The sequence below is a fragment of the Meriones unguiculatus genome, chromosome X (assembly GCF_030254825.1).
Source record: "Meriones unguiculatus strain TT.TT164.6M chromosome X, Bangor_MerUng_6.1, whole genome shotgun sequence".
In the NCBI taxonomy this organism is placed as follows: domain Eukaryota; kingdom Metazoa; phylum Chordata; class Mammalia; order Rodentia; family Muridae; genus Meriones; species Meriones unguiculatus.
Window position 1 is genome coordinate 28,929,415 of NC_083369.1, and position 17,730 is coordinate 28,947,144.

Sequence of the window (17,730 nt, forward strand, 5' to 3'; positions counted from 1 at the left end):
TAACAGAATAAGGAATTTTATTCTATTTTTGCAAAACTTAGTCTTTAACACACAAACAAAAAAGACTTTATTTGTAAGTTTAGAGGATGGAGTCTTACTTTATCAGGCTGTAATAATCCTTAATGAGCTCTTTAAATGGCAGACAATTCTCTGTGTGGATATGTATTTCTGTGGAATGAGTCTATAGTTTTTAGCATCAATATTTGTAACTCAATGAAAATTGGGACTTTCTGGTATAAGTAATGGTTTTCATTTGACTTTCCATGCTTTCTTTTTACTAGTCTTGGCCATTCCATCACCCAGTTAATACATTTGTTCAAGATTATTACAAAGTGATTGTCAGTCCAGTGGACTTGGAGACTATACGTAAGGTAAGTGATCTTTATAATCAATGCCTTTTAATAATCAATGCTTATGTATAGATAGCCAAGTACCTGATTGTTTTTTTTTATTATAGAATATCTTCAAGCACAAGTACCAGAGTCGACAGAGCTTTCTAGATGATGTAAACCTGATTCTGGCCAACAGTGTTAAGTACAATGGTGGGTATTAATTTATTTCTCTTTCATTAGTCTTAACTATCCAGTATTAATTTGCATTATTAACATTTTAAGGCTTAAGCAGCTTTGAGTAGCGATAGCTAAATCAAGTAACTAACTTTACTTCATAAATTCTGTGTTTACATTTATCTTTTTGTTGCAAGGGTGGGAATGCTGTTCAGGTATGCTTTTAGAAGTTAGAGGACAACTAACAGAGAGTTGGTTCTCTGTTTCCACTATGTGGGTTCCGGGGACTGAACCTAGGTTGTCAGGTTTGGCGCTGATCCATTGAATCTGCTCTCAGTTCAGTTATTGCTTTTTTAAAGTAGGCACATATTTTAGTGTGTGTGTGTTGTAAGAATCACTATTAAGCTTTTAATCATGGAAATCAATCTATGCTTCCTTTAGGAATTGTAGAAAGCATAGGAAAATGAGGCATTGATAAAACTCAAGTGGATGTTTCTTGTCCTTTTAGACATCATTGTGTTTCTGTAAGATTAGAGAAGTTACATCCCAACCCTACATGGAACTGAGGCTGAACTGTGTAGCTGGCTATAGACCATGGCAAACATTGGTGTATGGAATTTTGCTCAGCACCTAAACTGATGCAATAATATGTGCTAAACTCTTTGCTAGCTGCTTAATCTTCTGATAGGAAGGATGGTCTCTGTGTTTAAGTACTTCATACTTCATTTGATAGCTTGTCAAGGGCTATAATAGAAGGATATACAAAGTGCATTAGAGAGAAAACAATACTTTAATCTTAGGGCTAGGAAAGGCTTCATAAGTAGTAAAAGTTAAAAGTTTTTGTTAGCCAGGTGTGGTGGTGCAAGTCTGTAATCCCAGCACTTGGGGAGGGAGAGGCAGGCAGATCTCTGTGAGTTTGAGAACAGCCTGGTCTACAAAGTGAGTCTAGGACAGCCAAGGCTACACAGAAACCCTGTCTCAGAAAAAAATAAAATAAAAATAAATAAAAACACAGAAACAATAAAAGTTTTTGTTTTTGAGTCATGGTCTCATATATCCCAGGCTGACCTTGAACCTGATGTAGACTTGAGGATGACCCTGTATTCATCTTCCTGCTTCCACTTTTCAAGTTTGTGTAGCATCAAGCATGGCTCAGTTAAAAAAGAGAGAGAGAGAGAAAGAAAGACAGTCTCACTAGGTAGCTCTGGCTGGCCTGGAACTCACTATGTAGAGACCACAAAGCCCCACCTGCCTCTGCCTCTGCCTCTGCCTCTGCCTCTGCCTCTGCCTCTGCCTCTGCCTCTGCCACTGCCTCTCTGCATTCTCTGCCTCTGCTAGGATTAAAGACACATGCAAAATCACATTCCACCCAAAAATTTATTGTAATTAAAAAACCTGTTTTAGGGCTGGGCATGGTAACACATGCCGTGGTGGCAGGGGCAGGTAGATCTCTGTGAGTTCAAGGCCAACCTGGTCTACAAAGTGAGTCTAGGACAACCAGGCCTGTGTTATGCAGGGAAACTGTGTCTTGAAAATAATTTTTAAAACATCTTTAAACATTTATATTTTAATAATGTAAATGTGGGGGTATGTATATGTAAGCCCCTGTGGAGGCCAGAGAGGAGCATCAACTCCCTTGGTGCTGGAGTTATAGGTGGTTGTGCGCTGCTTAACATGGGTGCTGGGAACAGAACTCAGGACTTCTCCAAGAGCAGCAGATGCTCTTCGCCATTTGAATCAACTTTCCAGCCTCAAGAACTTATTTTTGACCTGAGTCTAAGGGGTATTGACCATCACGGCTAGTTATGGAGCACTTACTATGCTGAACAGATAGTCAAGAGGAGAAGGATGATGAAGTTCCAGATAGAGAGCCAAATGCAAAAATACACAGAAATGCTTTAGATGAGGACATATAAGTAAGTTTGGCTTGAGTATAGAGTGGTGGCTACGTTTGTTTATAAAATGAGACAGTGTGGGTAAGACCCAAGTTGAAAGGCCTAAGAATAACAATAAACTAGTTGGAGGGGAGACGGATACACAGTTTTAATAAACACTATTTAGGAAGTTATCCAAGTAAATGAAGTGGAGCTGAATAAGATTTGGAGATCAGTAAAGAAACTCTTAACAATAACCATGTTGAAAAACAAACAAAACAGACTGGAGAGATGGCCCAGAGGTTAAGAGCACTGGCTGCTCTTCCAGAGGTCCAGAGTTCAATTCCCAGCAACCACATGGTGGCTCCCAACCATCTATAATGAGATTTGGTGCCCTCTTCTGGCGTGCAGATGTACATGCAGGCAATTTTGTATACATAATAAATAAATAAATAAATCAGGAAGGAAGGAAGAAAGAGGAAGGAAAGAAAGAAAAAGACAAAACCTAACTACCTGAACAGCTAAGAAACTGCAAGAAGGCCTGGCATGGTTGCACACGTCTGTAATCCTAGTACTCAGAAAGCAGTGGCAGGCATATCCTTGTGAATTCAAGGGTAGCCTGGTCTACATGGTAAATTCCAGGATAGCCAGGGCTCCAAAGAGATACCCTGTCTCAAAAATAAAAACAAAACAAAACAAAAAAGAAAGTCAAGCGGTGGTGGCGTATGCCTTTAATCTCAACACTTGGAAGGGAGAGGCAAGCAGATCTTTGTAAATTTGAGGTCAGTCTTGTCTAAGAGCTAGTTCCAGGACACCAGGGCTACACGGAGAAACCATGTCTCAAAAAGGTAAAACCAAACAAAAAGAAACAATAAGAATGAATGTTGGGGCTGACTACAGATAAAGCAGAATTGATACCTTTATAATTGGACCAGAGTTGACTCCTTCATATACTACTTCTGTGTGTGTGTTTGTTTCTTTGTTTTTAAGTGGGACATTAGAGTCAAACTGTTTCATTAAAGAAAGCCTTGTGGGCCATGTATGATGACTCTCACCTTTATTTGTAGCATTGAGGTATTGCAGACAATCAGATTACAGGTCTCTTTGAGTTCTACATAGAGTTCCAGGCCAGCCAGGATTACACAGTGAGACCCTGTCTCAAAAGCAAATATCAAAATATCCAAAAATGCTGGAGATTATAACCTAGGATATGTCTAGGTAGGATGGAGGTATGAACTATTTGACATGAAATTTTGCAGTGATTTTTATTTTGGGACTTACATTTTAAAACTATTTTTTTGAGATAAGGTGAGGATTTTACTGTATTGCCCAGACTGGCCTGCAACTCTTGACTTGAATGATCCTTCTGCCTCAGCTCCCCAATAGCTGAGTCAGTGGTTACACACTCTTATTTTAATTTTCCATTTGATTTTATGTCCTTTATTCATAATACCACATTATATACAAGACTATTTCCATAAAATTTCAAATTTTCATTCTCTCTTGATACTCATATTTCTTTGAATATGTACTATTTCTCCCATGCTTTCATTTCCCATTCATGTTTCACTTTCTTAGAGCTTTTTCTTTTGTTTTGTTTTGGGGATGGTCTTGCTATGTTGCTCAGGGTAGCCTCAGACTTGGTCATCATCCTCCCTCAGCTTCCTCAGTTCTAGGATTGTAGATTCATATGCCACTGCACCCAGCTTTTTATTGCAGTATAGCCTCTGCTATGCCAAGTAGATCCACTATGTGGACAAGGTCACATAATTGCCCTAGACAGTAAGTAGTTTGCAGTCTCTATCTTGATCTTGTTCCAAGAGTTAGTCATTTCCCTGAAACTATTCTGATGACAACTGTCCTCCGCCTTAAGCCTTTTCAGATTCCTTTGCTGAATATTCTTATTCATATACTTCAACTTTGTTTTTACTAATTTATATTATTTTATTTTATGTGTGTTGATGTTTTGCCTGCATGTATATCTGTGTAAGAGTGATGGATCCAGGCTGGAGAGATAGCTCAATGGTTAAGAGAACTGGCTGCTCTTCCAGAGGTCTTCAATTCAATTCCCAGCACTCATACGGTGGCTCACAACCATCTGTAATGAAATCTGATTCCCTCTTCTGGTGTGCATGAAAACAGAGCACTCATATGCATCAAATGAATAAATAAAGTAGAAAAAAGTCTTTTAAAAAGGAAAAGAGTGTTGGATCCTGGAGCTTCAGACAGTTGTAAGCTGCCATGCAGGTGCTGGGAATTGAACTGGGTCCATCTGGAAGAGCAGTCAGGTGCTCTTAACCATTGAGCCACTTCTCTAGCCCCTACCTATCTTCACTTTTCCTGACAGGGTTTCTCTGTGAATAGCCCTGGTTGCCCTGGAACTATCTCTGTAGAGCAGGCTGACCTGGAATTCACAGAGACCCTTCTGCCTGTGTCTCCCAAGTGCTGGCATTAAAGGTGTGTGCCATGACCACCACCACTGGGCTTCTATCATCTCTTTCTTGATGACACTCTATTTTACACAAAGATTTATGTCTCCAACCACCTGCTCAAAATATTCTTTTTTAAAAAATCATAACTACATGTCTGTGTACCATGTACATGCATTCTCTACAAAAGCCAGAAGAGGACATCAGATTCTCTAAGACTGGAGAGAGATAGTTATGAGCTGCCATGTGGATGCAGGTCCTCTGCCAGAGAAGCCAATGCTCTTCATCATTGAGCCACTTCTCCAACTTCATAAAATAAATATTAGAAAGAAAGATCAAAAGTGCCAAAGATGAAGGCACAGTACTTGGAAAGTGAGGTGATGCTATAGAATGTGGAGGAAGAAATATCCATTTCAAGTATAAGAGAGCTACTAAAGTCAAGTCTGGGGAGTTGGTTAGCAATTAGTGTTTCATTATTGATTGAATTGAATGTTGAGCATAGTGTTCCTTGTCATTCTTTATCAGTGGTTCCTTTACCTACACTTTTGTAGCACTGTAAGCTTTATTGAAAATTGAAGTTTGGGCTGGGCATAGTGGCAATATACCTTAATCCCAGCACACTATGAGTAGAGGCAGGAGGATCTCTGAGAGTTTGGGGCCAGCATAATGCTGAGTTCCAGGCCAGGGCAGCTCGAGTTACATGGTGATATTCTGTCTCACTGTATATTCATGGCTACCTGGAATTTCCTTTGTAGATCACTGTACCTGGCTAGGAGGAATTTCCTATGTAGATCGCTGTACCTGCCTTACACTAAGTGCTTAAACATGAATATATAGCTGGGCAGTGGTGGCACATGCCTTTAATCCCAGCACTTGGGAGGCAGAGGCAGGAGGATCTCTGTGAGTTCAAGGTCAGCCTGATCAACAGATCAAAGTCCTAGGACATCCAGGGCTACACAGAGAAACCCTGTATCAGAAAGATAATATTTAAAGCAAGGCATAATGTTGCATGCCTGTAGTCCTAGCTACTAAAATACTTTGGAGTTTGGGACCAACCTGGACAATATGATAAAGACCCTGTCTCAAGAAAATCAATCAGAAAAAGTATTTTGGAGCCTACACATTACTATTTTTGTAATTCTAGAGATTTGAGATGAGAAAAGTATTGAGATAGTTCATTTGAAAGGTTTAAAAGAAAAAGGCAAGGTAAATCCTGATCTACATAGTAAGATCCAGGCCAGCAAGGACTATATCTAGGACCCTGTCTCAAATTATAAAAGCAACAAACCTTAATCGTAATAGCCTCTTTTAAAATTTTGCCAAGTATGTTTGTTTGTTGGAAAGATGTTGTTATCAAGAAATGAAAATCCTTACTCAGGATGATCTTTTCTAGTTCCCACCATTTGTCTGCAAAATTCATGATTTCCTTGTTTTTAATTGCTGAGTAGTATTCCATTGTGTAGATGTACCACAATTTCTCTATCCATTCCTCAGTTGAGGAATATCTGGGTTGTTTCCAGATTCTGGCTATTATGAATAAAGCTGCTACAAACATGGTTTAGCAAAAGCCCTTGTTGTATACTGTGCATATTTTGGATATATGCCTAGGAGTGCTGTAGCTACATCTTGAGGAAGCACTATTCCTAATTGTGTGAGAAAGTGCCAGGTTGATTTCTAAAGTGGTTGTACAAGTTTACATTCCCACCAGCAGTGGAGGAGGGTTCCCCTTTCTCCACAACCTCTCCAACACGTGTTGTCACATGAGTTTTTTATCTTAGCCATTCTGATGGGTGTAAGGTGAAATCTCAGGGTTGTTCTGATTTGCATCTTCCTGGTGACTAAGGAGGTTGAGCATTTCTTTAAGTGTTTCTCTCCCATTTGATATTCCTCTGAACTATCATCCTGAGTGAGGTATCCCAGAAGCAGAAAGACACACATGGTATATACTCACTTATAAGTGGATATTAGACATATAATATAGGATAAATATACTAAAATCTGTACACCTAAAGAAGCTAAGCAAGAAGGGGTACCCTGGGTATTATGATCAATCTGCACTCAGAAAGGCAAATAGGACGTACATTGGAAGAGGGAGGGAACAGGGAAGAGGACAGAAGCCTTGCACAGAGGGCCTCTGAAAGACTCTAACACAGCGAGGTGTCAAAGCAGAAGCTGAGACTCATAGTCAAACTTTGGGCAGAATGCAGAGAATCTCATGAAAGAAGGGGAAGATAGATAGACCTCAAGGGGACAGGAGTTCCACAAGGAGAGCAACAGAAACAAAATCCTTGTAGGCATAAGAACCAGTATACAGAAACTGGTGTTATATTAGCTCAATTTAAGGGGGCCTGTAGCCTATGTGCAACCTTGATTTGTCTATATCATTACATAACCATCACATGAAAGCTTGATGAATCTAAGTCTGGATATAAATTCTGTCCCTTAAAAGTGTGTGCGTGTGTGTGTGTGTGTGTGTGTGTGTGTGTGTGTGTGTGTTCATTTATGTGCCTATTTGCAGGCACAGAGACTAGAAGGCATTGGGTGTCCTTTTCTCTCATTCTCTGCGTATTCCTTTAAGGCAGGTTCTCTTCTTGAACTTGCACCTTGGTCTTGTTAGGCACGAAGCCAGCAAGCTCCAGCAATCCTGTCTCTGTTTTGCTCAGGTCTGCTGTTACTGATGTTTGGATACTCAGCTTATTATGCATATGCTGGGATCTGACTCTAGTCTTCATGATTGCAGAACAAATGTTCTTTACCACTGAGCCATCTCTCTGGGTCTGCAATACATTTTTATTAAGACAGATGGTGGTGGCGGCATTGCACTCCTTTAATCCCAGCATTCTGGAGGCAGAGGCAGGCGGATCTCTGACTTTGAAACCAGCCTGGTCTACAGAGTGAGTTCCAGGATAGCCAGGGCTACACAGAAAAACCCTTTCTCGGGAGTGGCAGTGGTGGAGGTGTGGGTGGAGTCTCACTCTATAGGTTGGGTAGGAACTTGTAACACTCCTCCTGCCTCAACCTCCCAAGTGCTAGAATTACAGGCATGAGCCACCATGTCTGGCTTGTTGAGGACCTTTGTAGTCTCTTTTCCATCAGCTTTTTGAGTATTAAGCTACTGGTCGATTAGAACTAGGAGAACAAAAATCCAGAAACAAGCTGTTTCATTGTGGGTGTTGGGGAAGAAGGTAGGTGAGATAGTATCTTGCTGTTATAGGTTGTACTGGCCTCCTGCTTCAGCCTCTCTAATACTGAGATAAATGGGCAAGGCCACTACACTGTTCTTAATTATGTGTGTCCTTAATATTTTGATGATTCTTCCTGGTTTATTTGTGTCTGGCATAAGGATACATCTATTATTATTGGGGTTTTTTTGTTGTTGTTATTTTGTTTGGTTTTGTTTTTTGAGATGGTGTTTCTCTCTATAGCCCTGGCTGTGCTAGAATTTTCTCTGTAGGCCAGGCTGGCCTCAAACTCAGAGGTCTGCCTACCCCTGCCGCCCAAGTGCTGGGATTTAAGGTATGCACCACCATCACCCAGTGTAGTTTTTATTTTGCGTCTTTATGTGTCTGTGGCGAAAGTTGAACTAGGGCCTTGCACATGCCAGAAAAGTACTCCACCAGCAAACTATATCCCCAGTTCTGTCTGATTTTTTTTTCTAAAGATTTTGCTGTGTGTGGTGATGGATACCTTTAATCCCGGGACTTGGAAAGCAGAGATATGAGGATCTTTGTGCGTTGGAGGCCAGCCTGGTCTACATAACAAATTTCAGGATAGACAAGACTGCTTAGAGAGACACTGTCTGAAAAAATAAAATAGAATGTTTTTATTTGTGTAGTGGTGTGTGTGTGTGAGATAAAGAGAGAGAAAGAGAGAATTAATATGGGTGCCCTCGGGGGCCAAAAGAGGACATTGAATCTCTTAGAACAGTTGTCTGTGAGTCACCTAATGTGGGTGATTAGATCAGAACTCAGGTCCTCTTCAAGAGCAAAAAGTATTCTTAACTGCTGAGCCATCTCCAGCCCATGGATCTTAGAAATATGATACAAGGTCTCTAAGGTTTACATGCCAGACTGAAATTTAACTGTAGTCCAGGTTAGCTTTGAGTTCATACCCTCCCTTCCCAGCACTGAGATGCAGGCATACATACAGTATCATGCCTGGCTCCATTTCACATATTTAGAGAACAGATAGTATATACCTAGATGTTTTACTTGAGAAGGAATTGTTGTCTCTGGGTTTATTTTATGTGTATGAATGTTTTGGTCTCGTGTCTTTCTCTGCACCACGTGCATACCTGGCACCCAGTGTGGTCATGCATGCCTGTAATCTCAGGGCTCAGGAGGAAAAGGCAGGCAGATCTCTGTGAGTTCCAAGGGCAGCCTGGGCTACATAGGGAGAGCCTGTCTCTAAACAATAAATGAAAGATAAAAAGAGGAGCTGCTACTCAGTTCCAGGCCATTGGTGTCCTGGAAGATGTTGACCCTTTGTTTTGCCAAATCTTAATTGTTGTGGTTTTTTAGACATGGTCTCACCATGTAGTTTTGGGTGGCCTGGGATTCACTATATATCTTCCTACCTCTGCCTCCTAAGTGTTTGGATTAAGGTATGTGCCACTATGCCTGGCAGTAACTTGTCTTTTAATTTTTAAGAAACATATAACCATTGGGTCCTTATCTGAAATCATGTTGTAAATGTTGTGCATTAAGTAGGTTTTTAAAGTTTTCATGAATATATAAAACATATCCTAGAAAAGTGCACATAGCAGCTGGAGACATATCTTAGTTGATAGAGGGTTTGCCTAGCATGCATAAAGCTCTGGGTTCAATCTCCAGGAAAACAAAACTGGGCATGGTGGTGCAGGCCTGTGGTTTTAACATTAACTACATGTTCATTTATCTTAAAGAAATATTTATTTATTCATTCATTTGTCATTGTGACAGTGTATCACTGTATAGCCCTGACTGGCATGGAAGTATGTAAGCCACGCTAGCCTTGAATATACATAGATCCACCTGCCTCTACCTCTAGAGTACTGGAATTAAAGAAATGTGCCAACACATCTTGTTTAAGAGATTATTATTTTATATATGATATAGTCTGGCTTAAAAAGTAGTAGTTATTTTTCAAGCAGTCTTTCTATTTTAGAGTAGTTCTAGGTCCACAGCATAATTGATACAAGCTACAGAGTTCCAGTGCACTCCCTACTCCCACTGTCAGCATCCTTACTTCAAAGTGGTACAATAGTTGCATTAATAGATGAGCCTCCATTCACAACTCCATATCACCCTGCAACTATAGTTCACATACGTTTTCTTGTTTGTTTATTTGAGGGAGGGTCTCTTTATGTATCCCAGGGAAGCTTAGAGCTATTGTGTAAAGGAAGATAGAGTGGTGCATGCTGACAGTCCCAGCACTCAGGAGGTGGAGACCAAGGGGATCATGAGCTTGAAGCCAGTCCAGAGCACACAATGAGATCTTGAATCCAAAATAATTAGAGAAGAGTCAGGAAAATGGAAATATAAATGAAGTAAGATAGTTGTTTAAGCTGGTTAATTGGGGTAAGAATTAGTCTGATTTTATATTTTAAAAAGTTTTTCCAATTAAAGCTAGGTGTGGTGGCAAAGGCAGTGAGATCTCTGTGAATTTGAGGCCAGCCAGGTCTACGTAATGAGTTCCAGGACAACCAGAGCTACATAGTGAGACCTTGCCTCAAAAAAGAAAAAGAAAAAGAAAGCCAGGCACGTTGGCACACCCTGGTAATCCCATCACTCTGGGTGGAAGAGGCAGTCTGATCTCTGTGAGTTGGAGACCAGCCTAGTCTGCAAAGTGAGAGAAAGAGAGAGACAGAGGGAGAGAGAGAGAAAGGGAAGAAATAAAGAGAGAGAGAAAGGAAAGAAAAGGAAGGAAGGAAGGAAGGAAGGAAGGAAGGAAGGAAGGAAGGAAGGAAGGAAGGAAGGAAGGAAGGGAGGGAGGGAAGGAAGGAAGAAAGGAAAGAAAAGAAAAGAAAAGAAAAAGAAAAAAAGACAATGAAAAAAACCCAAAAATCAAATGACAATTTTTATTTATGAATTCAAGCAGAATTTTAAGTTCAAGATATAACATAGGTTTTCTGAATCATAAATAACAATATACTATTGGGTAACAAAGTCTAAAATTCTTGTTTTTAAATTGCAATGTATGAGACTGGAGAGATGTCTCAATGATTAATAACACTGGCTGCTCTTACAGAGGACCTAGGTTGACTTTCCAGCACATACTGTAACTCTAGTTCAACAGCCTTTTCTGGCCTCTTAGGACACCAGGCATGCATATGGTGTGCAGAAATACACATGGACAAGACACCCACATACACAACATAGAAATAAACATTAGCAGCCAGGTGCGGTGGTACATACCTTTAATCCCAGCACTCAGGGAGTTAGAAGCAGGTAGATCTCTATGATTTCAAGGCCAGTGTGGTCTATAAAGTGAGTCCAGGACAGCCAAGGCTACACAAAGAAACCCTGTCTCAAAAAAAAAATTTAGCCAGGTGATAATATTTTAAACTGCAGAGGCAGGCATATCTCTGTGAGTTTGAGGCCAATATGGTCTACATAGCTAGTCCCAGGACAGCCAGGGCTACACAGAGAAACCCTGTCTCAAAAATAAATAAATCATCCTTAATAATTATTTTAATAAATAATAAATGTTTTAAATCAGAATGTTATAGAAATGTAAATTTCTTGAATTTATAAAGGTAATGACATTCTACTTGTTTCATAGGGCCTGAGAGTCAATATACAAAGACTGCTCAGGAGATTGTGAACGTTTGTTACCAGACATTAACCGAGGTAGGTGCAGCTTCCTGAAACCTTTCTGTTGTGTCCTTCAGTTTGAAGTTTTCCCTGACTACCCTGTTTTCTTTCAAATATAAGATTCCACTTTCTACCCTCATTCCATCATTTCCATCTCTGCTTTGTTTAGGTTATCAGCTGTGTTCTGCTACTAGAATAGAAACACTATCAAGACAGCGATATTTTTTCTATCTATATTCTTACTCTATCTGTGCATACACCATACTTTCAACACTCAGGGTATTTTGCTGTTATCTATTTGAACCCTATCATTATACTTTTTTGGATATTTTTTTAAAGTTTATTTATTCACTTTATATTCCATTCTCAGCCCCTCACTTCTCCCACTCCTCTCCACCCTATTCTCCCTTTTTTCCTTCCTCGTCTCAGAAAAGGGGAGCACACACTCCCATTTCAGTCCACCCTAGTATTTCAAGTCTCATCAGGACTAAGTGCATCCTCTTCCACTGAGGCTAGGCAAGGCACCCCAATAGGGAGAAATGATCCAAGAGCAGGCAACAGGGTCCATGTCAGAAATATCCCCTGCTCCACCTGCTAGGGGACCCCCATGATGATCAAGCTGTCCATCAGTTACTTATATGTAGGGGGCCTAGGTTTAGACCTGCATGCTCTTCAGTTGGTTCTTCAGTCTCTGTAAGTCCCTGTGGTCTTGGGTTAGTTGGTCTTCTTATGGAGTTCTTATCCCCTCTGGGTCCTTCTAGCCTTACATCCACACTTCCACAAGGCTCCCCGAGCTCTGCCCCATGTTTGGCTGTGAGTCTCAGTATTTGTTTCTCTCCATTGCAAAGTGGAGCTTCTCAGAGGACAGTTATGTTAGTCTACTCTCTGCAAGCATAGCAGAGTGTCATTAATAGTGTCAGGGTTTGGCTCTCACCTATCAGGTAGGCCTCAGGTTGGGCCAGTCATTGGTTGGACATTGCCTGTCTCTGCTCCCTCTTTATTCCTACACATCTTGTAGACAGGATAAATGTTGGGTCAAAGCTTTTGTGGGTCGTTTGGTGTGCTCCTGCCTGACTAGAATGTGGCCACTTCAGTCTCCATGACCCTCACTACTTGGAGTCTCAGCTAGAGTCACCCCCATATCCTCCCAGGAGCCCACCCTGTCGCAGGTCTCCAACTTGTCTCACACATGGCCCACCCTGGGTTTCCCTTCTGTCTCCCAGCCCTGTCACCTCCCGCCCCTGCTCTTCCCTCATTTAATCCCTACTCTCTATACCCTCCCCACACCATCTCCCACCCAGTTCCCCATTCATCCACTTCCACTGTCTATTCTACTTCCCCTTAGTGAGATTAAAGTAACCTCCTCTGTGCCCTCCTTGTTACTTTTTTGGGTCTGTGGATTGTAGTACAGTTATCCTGTACTATATGCCTAAAATCTGCTTATAAGTGAGTACATACCATGTGTAAGATAGTGGTTATTTAAAGATCTATTGATTCATATATTTTATGAATAGGAGTGTTCTATCTTCATGTACACCAGAAGAGAGAATCAGATTCCATTACTATTGGTTATAGGCCACCATATGATTGCGGGAAATTGAACTCAGGGCCACTGGAAGGGCAGTAAGTGCTCTTAACCGTTGAGCCATTTCTCCAGCCCCGAAGACAGATTTTTGACTGTGTTTTGTTTATTTTTGTATGCCCTGTACCTGAATATTGAATGAATTCATTACTTTTGTTTCTCAATACGATGAACATTTCACTCAACTTGAGAAAGATATTTGTACAGCTAAAGAAGCAGCTTTGGAGGAAGCAGAATTAGAAAGCCTGGACCCAGTGACTCCAGGACCTTATACACCTCAGGTAAGCCAAAGGATTAGGAATTTCTTACAATTTTCTTATGGTTTGAGAAATTGGGAGCATGTTCAAGGATATGTTTACTGAGATACTGTTCTTCTCTGTCTTTCCTCTTCATATACCTTTCTTGTGCTTTCTTGTCTTCTCAAGGGCTAAGGTGAGTGAGGACCCTGGGTCCCCGTGGCCTTGTTGAATCCAGAAGAGGCAACTATGGGATGAATGAGTTGGGTGGTTGTTTATACTCTGTGAGAACACCAGATTCTTGACTGCTATAGCCAGAGGCATCCTCTAGGTCTCCAGTTGTTTTGTTGGTAAATTTTGGGGTTCTAGGACATCCCTAGAATGTAGGCTGCTCAGCTACAGATGGGGCCATATTGTTCTTGTGTCTTCTAGATAGCTGATTGCCCATTACTTTAGAAGTCTGTCAGCATAGCTCTCATCACTCCATTTCCAGAATTAATTCACTTTCATACTAAATGGAGATTGTTTTAAGTTTATTTGTTAGAAGACTAGAAAGCAGGCTGAATAAGAAACTTTTAGTTTTTTTCTGGTCTGATGGACCCTTTTTGAGTGTTTCTTCTATATTACAGTCTTAGAAAGTTGGCATATTTGAAGAACAGACTTTAAATGGAATATTAACAGGTCCTTGGTTTCTATATTGAAGACATAGTGATGGCGTGCAAAGGACATGAGATTTGATGTAAAACAGGTCTGGGTATGAGTCTTACCTCTGCTACTGTCTAGTAGTTTTGTGATATTGGGAAATTTAACGTTTCAATTCCCATTTTGGTAAGATGTTCTTTCCAACCTTAAATGGGTTAATTTGCATGCCACACAACAGGCATCCAGGAAATATTTGTTTCCTTTTTCGTATGAAGGATGTTTTTGTAAAGTTTTCAGAGGCTCTTTCAAATTTAACTGAATACTTTAATGCAGAATGTTTCTATTTCTGATAGGATTATTTTTCATTCTACCAGGTTTCACTCTGAACTTCAGTGCAGCATACGTGATCTCTCTTGGATTTTTGCTGTCTCTGTGTCTCATTCATACACTTTCCCTATCTATCTTTTCTCTCTCCTTCATTCCAAAACATAGGTTACTGAGGGGCCAGGTATAAAGAACCCTCAGATGCTTCTTTAAGGTCGAGAACAAGGAAAGGATCTTGGAGTTGTATGGGCACATTGGGTGATTGATGTTACCCAGGAAGGCCTTGTTTGCTAATAGACTTACAGTTTGCACAAGGTACTTTCTGGTAAGTTAGAGCTTGGGTACTAGCCATCTTCCTCCAGTAGAATATAACCACCAAGTGGTATGTGCTTTTCTCAGGTCTTGGATAGTCATAAACTCAGACCATTGGTAGATCAAACTTTGTCCTTCCTGAGCAATAGCTGCTTTTGGTGTAGTTAGTGAGGTTCCTATGGAGAGTATGGTATGGATAGCACTGCTTCATTCTTTTCAGTTCACACTCTCATCATTCCCTTCACCTATGTGTATAAACTTTAAGATAGGCCAACTCATTGCCTGTTAACTCAAGGAAGATAGATTCCCCATGTGTGACCACCCTTACTCATTACTATATAAAATCGAAACATTATTAGAAAGTTTCTATGTAAGATTATTCTGTCAAGCCAGGTGTGGTGGTTCATGCCAATGATCCCAGCACCCTGGAAAGAAGGCAGAGGCAGGCCGATCTCTGTGAATTTGAGACCAGCCTGGTCTACAAAGTAAGTCTAGACAACCAAGGCTATATAGAGAAACCCTGTCTCAAAAACCTACAAAAAAAAAAAAATCAAAAAAACCAATAATCTGTCATAATACTGTTTTGATTGTATGGAAGCACAGCAGTAATCGTGTTAGTTTTCAACTTCCAAATGGTGTCAGTCACTAATGTATTTGTATCTGGTTATCTCTGCTGAGCTTGCACTGAGTTCAATACTTTCAAGTTATTCATTTTACAGTTTCCCACAATCCTCTTTTCATACTATATTTTAAAATTTGGAGGAAGTTTATCTGTGTGCTAATGTTTTGGAATCTGTTTTGCCTTTATTCTGGAAACTCTGATTTTCTCAGTTAATCTTGTTTTCATGCTTGTTTACAGAGCAGCACATATGTGGTTGTGCATTTATTTCTTTGAGACGGGGTCTAGCTTTGTGGTCCAAACTGGCCTTAATTTTGTGTTCTTCCTGATTGAACTTTTCTGGTGCTTGGAATAAAGGCTTGTTCTACTGTTCTTTGCTCATGAGCAAGTTTATTATTTTTTAATCAAAGTATTACTATGGTTAGGGACTATTAGAAGATGGGGCTGGAGAGATGGTTCAGTCAGTTAAGAATGCTTGCTACTCTTTCAGAAGACCTGACTTTGGTTTCCAGCAGCCACGTTTTGTGGCTTGCCGTCTTAACTCCACATCTAGAGATTCTGACACCTTTTTCTGGCCTCTACATACACTGTACTCACATGCACAAACTCACACTCAGACATTCACATATATACATGATTGTTTTACGGCAAGGTTTTTCTGTGTAGCCTTGGCTGTCCTGGAACTCACTGTGGAGATCAGGGTGTCTTCAAACTCACAGGGATCCTCCTGCCTCTGCCTCCCAGTGCTGGGATTAAAGGCGTGCACCACCATGGCAGGACCACGTAAGGTTTTGTTTTTTTTTTTAAGATTTATTTGTTTGTTCGTTTATTTATTTATTTATTTATTATTTCTACAATATTCTGCCTGCATGTGTGCCTGCTAGCCAGAAGGCATCAGATCTCATCATAGATGGTTGAGAACCACCTTGTAGTTGCTGGGAGTTGAACTCAGGGCCTTTACAAGAAAAGCCAGATCTCTTAACCTCTGAGTCATTACTCTAGTCCCATCCAACCACATAATTTTTAAAAATTAATATATAAAATCCTTTTTAAAAGAAAATTTTAATAAATAAATAACAGGTATGGTGCTTCTTCTCAATTCCATCTTTGATAACATTCACCACTGAATATTTTGAGGTTTTCCATATATCTGGTATTTGTGTTTATCTCTGTAAATATACTTTAAAGTAAAATTGATGAATATTATTTTTCTTATTATCATCACTTCAATAATGATTTACCTAGTCCCTCTTTTGATTGATTAGAATCCATTTGCTAAATCTCTGCTCTTTTCAGGGATGATAAGAGGAAAGCTCTCATTTATTGAGTACCAGGTATAGAGTACACATAGCTCTTAATTCTCACTGCAACCATGTGAGGTAGATATTATATCCATGTCTCACAGTTCATGAAAACAGGGTGGTTAATTATGGCAGAGCCAAGACTCAATCCATGGCTGTTTACTCCAAAGCCCATGATTTTCTTTCCTATATCATTTTGCTCTGAAGCATTGTCTACAAGCTCATGAACTGTCAAACCATTCCATTCTCTTGTTGAAATTTAAATTCCTTTATCCAGTTTCCTTACATGTCTCTAAGTCAGTAAAACTATTACTAATATGAATCCCTGAGCTTAAAAACAGCAAGGCAAGGCTTAGAAGAAGAAAGTAGGTTACTGAGCATTGGGGCTGTTACTTCATAAAATTGTTCCTAAGCTTTATGCATTTCTACTTAATTTTTGAACATATAAGCTAGATGCCAGTCCGCTAGAGTATATTATTCATAGGAGTCTAAAGAATTGTCTACAGAGTTATACCAGCCTGTGTTTCCTCTTTTACTGGGTTGTCTTGCATGTCCCTTTTCTTCAGTGAATGTTATAAAGAATTCTTTGTATTTCTTCTAGCCTTTTCCTTGGTAGAAGCTAAGTTCTATCTTTTATGCCACAGCCTCCTGACTTGTATGATAACAGCACATCTCTCAGTGTTTCTCAAGATACTTCTATTTATCAAGATTAGTGCAATGTGTCTGTCTTTGATATTCTCAGTGCTATTTCAGAAAAGCAGTTAATGCAGGTAGGATGTTATTTTTCTTTGCAAGATAGGTGGTCTGCCTGGTGGGTGAATGTGGAGGGCTGGGCTGATACCGTGCATACACGAAGGATAGCTGTATCCTTTAGCCCTGCAAACAAGGCTTTGAAATGTGGCTTAAGCACAAGAGACCTTCAGGGAAAGTATTTGAGGCATCAGAGCAGCCTAATATGTGACTGACTAGAAAGGCCAGCTGCCATCAGAGACAGGGTTCACAACCACTGGTGTCCTGTTTTGTGGTATAAACGAAATTAAAATATGCATAATTTTAAGTATACTTTTCTAGAACTATCAAAACATAATTCTCAGCTAAAACTATACATACT

At 40.1% G+C, this 17,730-nt stretch overlaps 1 protein-coding gene across 1 annotated transcript in view; it reads left to right on the plus strand.

Moving 5' to 3' along the window:
• The window catches only part of LOC110543121 (transcription initiation factor TFIID subunit 1-like), an 87,188-nt gene that overhangs the window by 39,329 nt on the left and 30,129 nt on the right, over window positions 1–17,730 (plus strand). The window contains 5 exon segments of the mRNA XM_060375511.1: window positions 282–371; window positions 458–542; window positions 11,572–11,639; window positions 13,377–13,466; window positions 17,264–17,389. Coding sequence (XP_060231494.1) covers window positions 282–371; window positions 458–542; window positions 11,572–11,639; window positions 13,377–13,466; window positions 17,264–17,389 — 459 coding nt within the window.